Raw genomic sequence first — 8,247 nt, forward strand, 5'->3', positions numbered from 1 at the left:
ACCACCACGCCTGGCTAATTTTTGTATTTTTAGTAGAGACGGGATTTCACCGTGTTGGCCAGGCTGGTCTCAAACTCCTGACCTCAAGTGGTTCGCCTGCCTCTTGCTTTCCAAAGTGCTGGGATTATAGACGTGAGCCACCACGTCTGGCCAGCCTTAATTACCTTTAATTAATCTGAATAATTAAGGCCAAGTGTAGAGACATTTGGGGTTAGGGCTTCAACATACAAATTTGGGTGGGCACAATTCAGTCCAAAAGAACTGGCCAACTAAATTTAGGGTTCATTCTGAGCCACAGGGACATATTTCAGATGAGAGAAATGAAATGAGAATGGGAATGATGCCTATTATAAAAACAAGAATCAGTTTTTGCCAGTTCTGTAGACAAGGCAGGGTCAGGTGGAGATCAGCAACACTGATACCTACAACATGGCTGAAAACACTGAGGTAAGATAGGCTGCATTAACAGAAGTATGGTGTCCATGAAAAGGGAGGTGCCAACTCCCTGCTCACCTGGAGGATGGAATTTTCTTCTGGATGCCAACAGGTAGAGGGTGTCAAGTGAGGGATTGCATAAGAGGTAGAGAAGTTACTGAGCAAAAACCTTGGCACCAGACATATGCAGGCATTAGCCAATGTGGTTTAAGCAGCTAAACCAACTGGCAAAAGGTTGCCCTTCCAAAGACTTGCAGTTTGGGGATAGAAACACTTTCAGTCCTGGCCAAAAACTATGGGCATGGAATCTTGCAGGTATGCCATGAATATCTGTTGAATTAAAAAAAAAAAAAAATAGGCCAGGCAGGCTGACTCAGGCCTGTAGTCCCAGCACTTTGGGAGGCTGAGGTGGGAGGATTGCTTGAGCCCAGGATTTTGAGACCACCCTGGGCAACATAGTGAGATCCCTGTCTCTACAAAAAATGAAAATATTAGCAGGGCATGGTGGCGCATACCTGTAGTCCCAGCTACTCTGGAGGCTGAAGTGGGAGGATTACTTGAGCTCAGGAGTTCGCGGCTACAGTGAGCTATGACTGCACCACTGCACTCCAGCCTGAGTGACGGAGTGAGACTCTGTCTCTTAAAAAAAAAAAAAAAGAAAGAAAAAAAAAGGCCAGGTGCGCAGTGACTCTTACCTGTAATCCCAGCACTTTGGGAGGCCGAGGTGGGTGGATCACGAGGTCAGGAATTCAAGACCAGCCTGGTCAACATGGTGAAACCCCGTCTCTACTAAAAATACAAGAATTAGCCAGGTGTGGTGGCACACACCTATAATCCTAACTACTCAGGAGGCTGAGGCGGGAGAATCACTTGAACCCAGGAGGCAGAGGTTGCAGTGAGGTGAGATCACACCGCTTCACTCCAGCCTGGGTGACAGAGCGAGACTCTGTCTCCAGAAAAAAAAAAAAAAAAAGAAAAAGAAAGAAAAGAAAATGGGCACAGTGGCTCACTCCTGTAATCCTAGCACTTTGGGACGTTAAGGCAGGGGGTTGCTTGAGACCAGGAATTCAAGACCAGCCTGAGCAACATAGTAAGATCTGATCTCTACTGAAAAAAAAAAAAAAAATTAGCTGGGCTTGGTGGCACTGTGCCTGTAGTCCCAGCTACTAGGGAGGCTGAGGTGAGAGGATTCCTTGGGCCCAGAAATTTGAGACTGCCGTGATCTGTGATTGTGCCACTCCACTCCACTTGAACGACAGAGTGAGACCATGTCTCACAAAAAAAAAGAAAAAGTGGAGGCTCTAAAGACTAAGGTTATACTAATTGTGACTCTCGATTGCAAGTGACAGAAAACTTACTCAAACTGGCTTTCCCAGGAGAAGGCATTTGGGGCTCCTGTAAGAGGGGCTCAAACTGTGGCTGGAACTGTCTGTCTCCACCTTAGTGCTACTTTTCCCTGCATGCCGTTCAATCTCCAGTAGGAAGGAGATGGCCACAAACTGCTTTAGGCTGACATCCTATCAGCTTAGCAAGAGGTAAAGTCAGGTGGCAGAAAAACATCTCTTTCCTAGTAGTTTCTGCAAAGGGGTCCTAAGGCAGATTCTGATTGGAGAGGCTTGGGTCATCTGGCCATTCCTGAACCAATCCATGTGGCCAGGAGGATGGACTATGCAAATTGTCCAGACCTGGGGCACATGCCTGGGAATTGGGTCAGGATGCAGGGGCAGTGGATGTTTCACAAGGTAAAATCAGTGGAGACCGGGGACAGTGGTGCCACAGAAGGCTGTGGCCTCGCTGTAGGTTTCAGACTGGGAGACAGGGACTCCTGGGATCTGCAGGGAACCCTCCTCTGCTGCTGCCAGTGCCTGGGGATGGGTGGGAGAGCTGTTAAAGTTTTGAGGGGTTGTTCATCCCCCTGCTTATGGCGTTTATCTTCCCTTTGCCAGACTGATCAGCCACACCCCGTCTTACTGTGATGAGTCGCTGTTTGGCTCCCGATCTGAGGGCGCCAGCTTCAGGGCCCCGCGGATGGCGAAGGGGGATGCCGCAAAGCTCCGTGCTCTCTTCTGGACGCCACCAGCTACCCCCAGGGGTAGCCACTCGCCCCGCCCCAGGGAGGCCCCACTGCGAGCCCTTCACCCCGCTGGTCCCTCCAAGACAGAGCCGGGGGCGGCGGCAGACTCCCAGAAGTTATCCATGGATGGGTTACACTCTTCATGCCCCCTGAGGCGGGGACTTTCCCATTCCCTCACCCACCTGAATGTCCCCAGCACTGGTCATCCAGCCACCAGTGCCTCCCACACAAATGGGCCTCAGGATCTCAGGCCTTCCACATCAGGGGTGACCTTCCGGAGCCCCCTGGTGACTTCCAGGGCTCGCTCAGTTAGCATTTCAGTGCCAGCTACCCCACGACGAGTTGGGGCCACCCAGAAACCAAAGCCCCCTTGGAAATGATACTCTTTCATCAGGGTTGCCTATGGGGCCACAGCAAGAGGTATAGTCCCTTGCCAGGGTAGGAGGACATTCATCACCCAGGGAACCCCAGGTATGAAGCCCCTGTGGGGGCAGACAGACATAGCAGGGGTGGGCAGTGCCTCCCTTTATCCTGACAATCTCTAGTCGATTCCTGCCTTTTTCTCCCGATTGCGGATGTGGGGGCCACCTCTAAGATGCTGTCTCCAGCCCTGTCTCAACCACACTCCAAATTAGTGCCAACCTGGGGGCCTGGCACCTCCCACATCATCCATTTTCTTGCTGCCAAGTGCAAATAAACGGTGTGATTGCCAACCTGGAGGGTCCCCTCTCCTTCAAGCCAAGCTTCCTGCTCAGGATTAGTTTCCAACTGAGTCTACAAGCCCTAAAGGAGTTTTCCCAGGCTGTGTGTGAAGCCTGGAGAACACAAGGGCAACTGGGAGATTTTTGAGTGAACATTGTTTCATCTTAATATGCTTCTGTATTTATTTTCATGTACTAAATATATCAGCTTATCAAAGCCATGAATGTTCCTTTTTTTCCCCCTTAGGGTAAAGGCCATTGTTAAGCCTGAGTTGATTTAAATAACAAAGTTAACTACAACAGGTAGTACAAGGATGTGGCAGACAACATGACAGTGGTGAGTGGGTGACTGAAGTTTGGGAACCCGGGGCCTCAGGAATTGCTGGACTCTTCCTCCCATAGGTTTCTGGCTAATGCTACTAACTTGTGGTTGGCCAGCTCTTCCTGAGCTCAGAATACAGACAATAGTATTTTTTTAGTTTTGTTTTTAAGTTTGTATGTGTGTGTGTTTGTTAAGGTAGGAAATAAAACAATGGCTAGTACTATGCCAAGTGGAGAGTCCAAGAAAGCCAGACAGTGACACGTGTGTCTGCAGAGCACTTAGAATGCAGCCCCGGGCTTAGCAAAAGCAGCAAAGCCTTTGCACAGATGGAATTGCACCTGGATTGGGCAGCGTGGGCTGGGCTCTGGGCCTCTCCTTGCCCCCATCTTCCTGTAAGGCACCTCCAGGAGGCACCAGGATTCTAGGGAGTCCAGTTGGAAGCCACATCATCCATTTGGTACGTCTGCCTTGGGGCAGGGAAGAGTGGACACTGCTGGGGAGGGAGATCTGCAGTGCCCAGGACCAGGGACACACGGAAACGCCTGTGGGGTCAGGCAGGCCAACTGCGCTGTCATGCAAACATGCTTTGTTTTTTGGTTTTTTGTTTGTATGTTTGTTTTTGGTGATTCTTTTGTTTGGTTTTGTTTTGTTTTTTAAGACACGGGGCCTCGTTTCCTTGCCCAGGCTGGAGTGCGGTGGCGCGATCATAGCTCACTGCTGACTTGACCTCCCGGCTCAAGCCATCCTCCCCCTCAGCCTCCTGAGTGGCTGGGACTACATGCATGTGCCACTGTGCCCAGCTAACTTGTTTTTTTTTTTCTTTTTTGAGACAGAGTCTTGCTCTGTCACCCAGGCTGGAGTGCAGTGGTGCCACATTGGCTCACTGCAACCTCTGCCTCCCAGTTTCAAGCGATTCTCCTGCCTCAGCCTCCCAAGTAGCTGGGATTACAGGCGCGTGCCACTACAACTAGCTATTTTTGTATTTTTAGTAGAGACAGGGTTTCACCATGTTGGCCAGGCTGCAGGTGATCTGCCCACCTCGGCCTCCTAAAGTGCTGGGATTACAGGCTTGAGCCACCGCGGCCATTCTAATTTTTTAATTTTAATTTTTTGTAGAGTCGGGGGCCTCCCTATGTTGCCCAGGCTGATCTTGAACTCCTGACCTCAAGCAATCCTCCCACCTCAGCCTCCCTAAGTGCTGGGTTTACAGGCGTGTAGCCACTACACCAAGCCTTTGACTATTTCTTAACCCTCTAGGCCTCAATTTCCTCCTGTGGAAAAATGAAGATGACAGTTGCCGGCGGTGTTAGCACAGCGTTGGTGTGAGGATTACATAATAAGGCTCGTACAGCTCTTAGCATGGAGCCTGGCACATAGTAAATGGTCAACAAACACAAACTGGCCGGGCTCATGCTAATTTTTAAATTAGTTTCCCAGAGGTTTGGGGGCGTCACTGTCTCAAGCCCCGCAGTCCGGCCTCCCCTTAACTCAACCTCCCAAGAACGCTCCAAACTCTCAAAAGTCAGATTTTCTGCACCGGCACTTTTCATTGGGCGAAAGGCAACCAGGATCCGCCCCATGAGCAGGAGGTAGCCAATGAGAGACGCGCGACCAAAACCCGGCAGGAAGGCCCGCAGGCTCCAGCCCCGGGATCCCAAGCTTCCAGCCGCGGTACCCTGAGCCTGACAAGCCCCGAGACACGTGCTCAGGCCGGCGGTCCCAATACCGGTCCTGGGGCCGACAGCCTCCCTCCTCACTCTCTGCGGAGCCCACTCCCCAGCTGGGGAAACTGAGGCCTCGGGGCGCTGCCGGGAGCCGGGTCTCGGGCCCCAAAGTGCGTCCCAGCCCCACGCGCCTACCTTTCGGCCCCGGGCGTCATCTTCCGCCTGGATCTCAAACTTGCCGTCCTCCGAGTCGCTGCTGCGGACCTGGGAGGCCGTGCCTTGGCGCTTACGGAGCCCCCTCTTCTTCCTCCACTGGGCCATGGCAGCTCTCGACCTAGGGCCGGCCGCCGAGCGCTTGCCTGCCGCCATTCGGGCCTGGCGCTGGGAACGCAAAAGGGGGCGTGGCCTGCTGCGCGCACCAACTGCTTAGGACGGGGAGGCGCGATGGCCACGTGACCTCGGCTGCACTTTCGCCAGAGCCTGCGGCCCTGGGCGGCCTAGTACACCAGCCCCTGAGTGAGTGGCACCAGAGGCCCCTCGCCGTGTTTAGGTACCTCCTGGGCGTCAGGGGCGTGGCGCCCGCCCCTGAGCGGACTCCCCCATCCCCTGGCGCGAATGGTCCGGGCCGCGTGCGCAGTGCTCCTGGCTGCTCCCTGTTTGCTGGGTGCTAGGTGCTGGGTTCTGGTTTTCTGGATGCGCGCGCCGCTCACACGTCGCCTGTGCCGGCTCCTCGGGTGAGTTGGTCCGCGCGCGGTGCCCCGGCACGGCCTGGGCTGCCGGCGGTCCGGGGCCCCGGGCATTCCGGGCTGCAGATTGACGCGGATCCCGGATGCACCTGGCTCCCCCGCGCCCTCACCGAGGGGTCCAGACCTGGTGGGAAGAAGACGCGGGGAGGGGTCCCTGAGGACCCCGATGACTACGAACCAAGATGCTCAGGTAGGAGAACAGCTCAAAAATGCAGGGATCTCGGGCATTTTTTAATCGAGTCATTGATTTGGGAGTCGCAGAATGTGAGGCAGTGGGGGCGGCGGTGATCTCCCGATAGCAGTGTAGCCAAGCACACAAGCTCTGGACTCAGATTTCACTTGCACCGTTTTAGCTTTATAGGTGTGACCTACACATGTGACTTCACCTCAGTTTTGTGATCCGTAAAATGGACAAATTCGAAGCTACTTCACAGTGCTGTTGAGAGGATTAAATGAAACAATGCTTGTAAAGCTCTTTGCAGGAGGTAGGCATGGGATCCACGCTGGCTGTCATTGCCCCCGCACCCATCAATACACACAGGATATAGAAAAGTGCCTGCCTCCCCTACCACCATAGTGCGTTTTCTGGTTGGTGCCTAAATGGGCACAGGTGTCATCTCTCCTTCACCCCCAGAGTCATTCTATAAATAATTGCCAGTAGCACCCCTTTCTCTACCATTTTGACAACTAAAAAAAAAGCTAAAAAAATTTCCAAAATGCCCCCTGAAGTTGACAGCTCCCCTTTGAGATACTGGTTGAGAGAGAACTAAACCCTTGGGATGAGAACTTCAGAGACTACCGGTCTTCCTCCATTAGCACTGCTGTGGCTCAGGGGTGCTACTCTGACCTCTCACAGGGAGCCTCCGAAGCAGGGCCTGGCCGGCAGAGCACACCTGCTGTCACCAGGGACCACAGGCGGCATGAAGAACCCTGTGGGGCTCGCCGTCAATGGGATGCAGACCCTCCGCCTTCAGCACCGCTGCCGGGGTGGCTACCGGGTCAAGGCCAGAACGTCGTATGTGGATGAAACTCTGTTTGGCAGCCCAGCAAGCACCCGGCCTACCGCACCAGACTTTGACCCGCCCTGGGTGGAGAAGGCTAACAGAACCAGAGATGTGGGCAAGGAGGCATCGAAGGCCTTAGGGGCAAAGGGGAGCTGTGAGACCACCCCCTCAAGGGGCAGCACCCCAACCCTCACTCCAAGGAAGAAGAACAAATACAGGTAATGGGGTAGGGAGGTACAAATCCTATACTTAGTGCAGCCACCTGAATTCCAGTTACAGCCCAGTTGTTCACCTACCTTGTGACCTTGGGCAAGCATCTTGACCTCTCTGAGCCACAGTTTACTTGTGTGGAAAATAGGACCAATGATTCTACCTAGGGGGATTGTTGATGGATTAAATGAGAGAGGGGTCTGCAGCGATTCGCACAGTAACCTAATACTTAGAAAGCTGTCAATAAATGGTAGTGTTGATGGTTGTGATGGTGGACTCCCTATCCCCAAATGTCACAAACTGGGCATCTGAGGCCCAGAGGCGTCAAGTGATGCATAAGATCACAGAGAAATTTGCATAAGATTATTAATATTAATGTGATCGATCCTTGAAATGGCATAGATGTGGTGTTTCTGAAGTCATTCTGAAAATGGGTTTTGGCTGGGTGGGGTAGCTCATGCCTGTAATCCCAGCACTTTTAGAGGTTGAGGTAGGATCACTTGAGCTCAGGAGTTTGAGACCAGCCTGGGCAGTGTGGTGAAACTGTGTCTTTACAAAAAATACAAAAATTTGCCAAGTGTAGTGGTGTGCGCCTGTACTCCCAGCTACCTGGAAGGCTGAGGTAGGAGGATTGCCTGAGCCCAGGAGGCAGAGATTGCAGTGAGCCGAGATCACGCCACTGCACTCCAGCCTGAGTGACAGAGTGAGACCCTGTCTAAAAAAAAAACAACAAAAAATTGAAAGTGGGTCTTGCTGCATTTTTATGAACAAGTTAGAAAAATAGGAACTAATGCAAGTTGTTATTGTTGTTAATTAATTAGATTAGAATTAGATTATTTGGACTGTTTCAGATTAATATTAGCCTGGAGGGAGGTGTCTAGTGGTGAGCCACAGGACTCTGTCCTGTTTATTGTTTTTAGTAGTTTGGACAAAGACACAGAAGATGGCCGGGCGCGGTGGCTCACGCCTGTAATCCCAGTACTTTGGGAGGCTGAGGTGGGCGGATCACAAGGTCAGGAGATGGAGACCATCCTGGCTAACATGGTGAAACCCGTCTCTACTGAAAATACAAAAAAATTAGCCGGGCGTGG

The 8,247-nt window shown here is 52.4% G+C and overlaps 3 protein-coding genes across 4 annotated transcripts in view; 2 read left to right on the forward strand and 1 right to left on the reverse strand.

Moving 5' to 3' along the window:
- Window positions 1-5,586, reverse strand: part of DDX54 (DEAD (Asp-Glu-Ala-Asp) box polypeptide 54) — a 35,948-nt gene extending 30,362 nt beyond the window's left edge. Inside the window, exon 1 of the mRNA XM_011928732.1 lies at window positions 5,392-5,586. Within this exon, the coding sequence (XP_011784122.1) occupies window positions 5,392-5,565 (174 nt within the window). The 5' untranslated portion in view covers window positions 5,566-5,586. The remainder of the gene's footprint in view (window positions 1-5,391) is intronic.
- RITA1 (RBPJ interacting and tubulin associated 1) lies at window positions 2,151-3,427 on the forward strand. The gene is made up of 2 exons (XM_011928726.1): window positions 2,151-2,205; window positions 2,336-3,427. The coding sequence occupies exons 1-2, from the start codon at window positions 2,151-2,153 to the stop codon at window positions 2,887-2,889; spliced, it is 609 nt and encodes a 202-aa protein (XP_011784116.1). The 3' UTR covers window positions 2,890-3,427.
- A 52-nt stretch (window positions 5,587-5,638) lies between the features above and the next one.
- Window positions 5,639-7,415, forward strand: LOC105502277 (RBPJ-interacting and tubulin-associated protein 1-like). 2 transcript variants are annotated; one of them, XR_001000311.1, is made up of 2 exons: window positions 5,639-6,132; window positions 6,296-6,431. XR_001000311.1 is itself a non-coding variant. In XM_011928682.1 (2 exons), the coding sequence occupies exons 1-2, from the start codon at window positions 6,125-6,127 to the stop codon at window positions 7,166-7,168; spliced, it is 378 nt and encodes a 125-aa protein (XP_011784072.1). In that variant the 5' UTR covers window positions 5,654-6,124; the 3' UTR covers window positions 7,169-7,415. The 2 variants fall into 2 exon arrangements, 1 of the variants encoding a protein (XP_011784072.1); XM_011928682.1 differs by lacking the exon at window positions 6,296-6,431 and adding an exon at window positions 6,799-7,415 and having other exon boundaries at window positions 5,654-6,132.
- The last annotated feature ends 832 nt before the right edge of the window (window positions 7,416-8,247 follow it).

Source organism: Colobus angolensis, unplaced genomic scaffold (genome assembly GCF_000951035.1).
Source record: "Colobus angolensis palliatus isolate OR3802 unplaced genomic scaffold, Cang.pa_1.0 Scaffold79, whole genome shotgun sequence".
Lineage (NCBI taxonomy): Eukaryota > Metazoa > Chordata > Mammalia > Primates > Cercopithecidae > Colobus > Colobus angolensis.

Excerpts from the sequence above, each read along its gene's own strand:
- RITA1 (XM_011928726.1), top strand. The coding sequence starts at position 2,151 with ATGCAGGGGCAGTGGATGTTTCACAAGGTAAAATCAGTGGAGACCGGG. Across the intron at positions 2,206-2,335 it reads AGTGGAGACCGGGGACAGTG|GGGTTGTTCATCCCCCTGCT; the intron begins GTGCCACAGAAG and ends TAAAGTTTTGAG.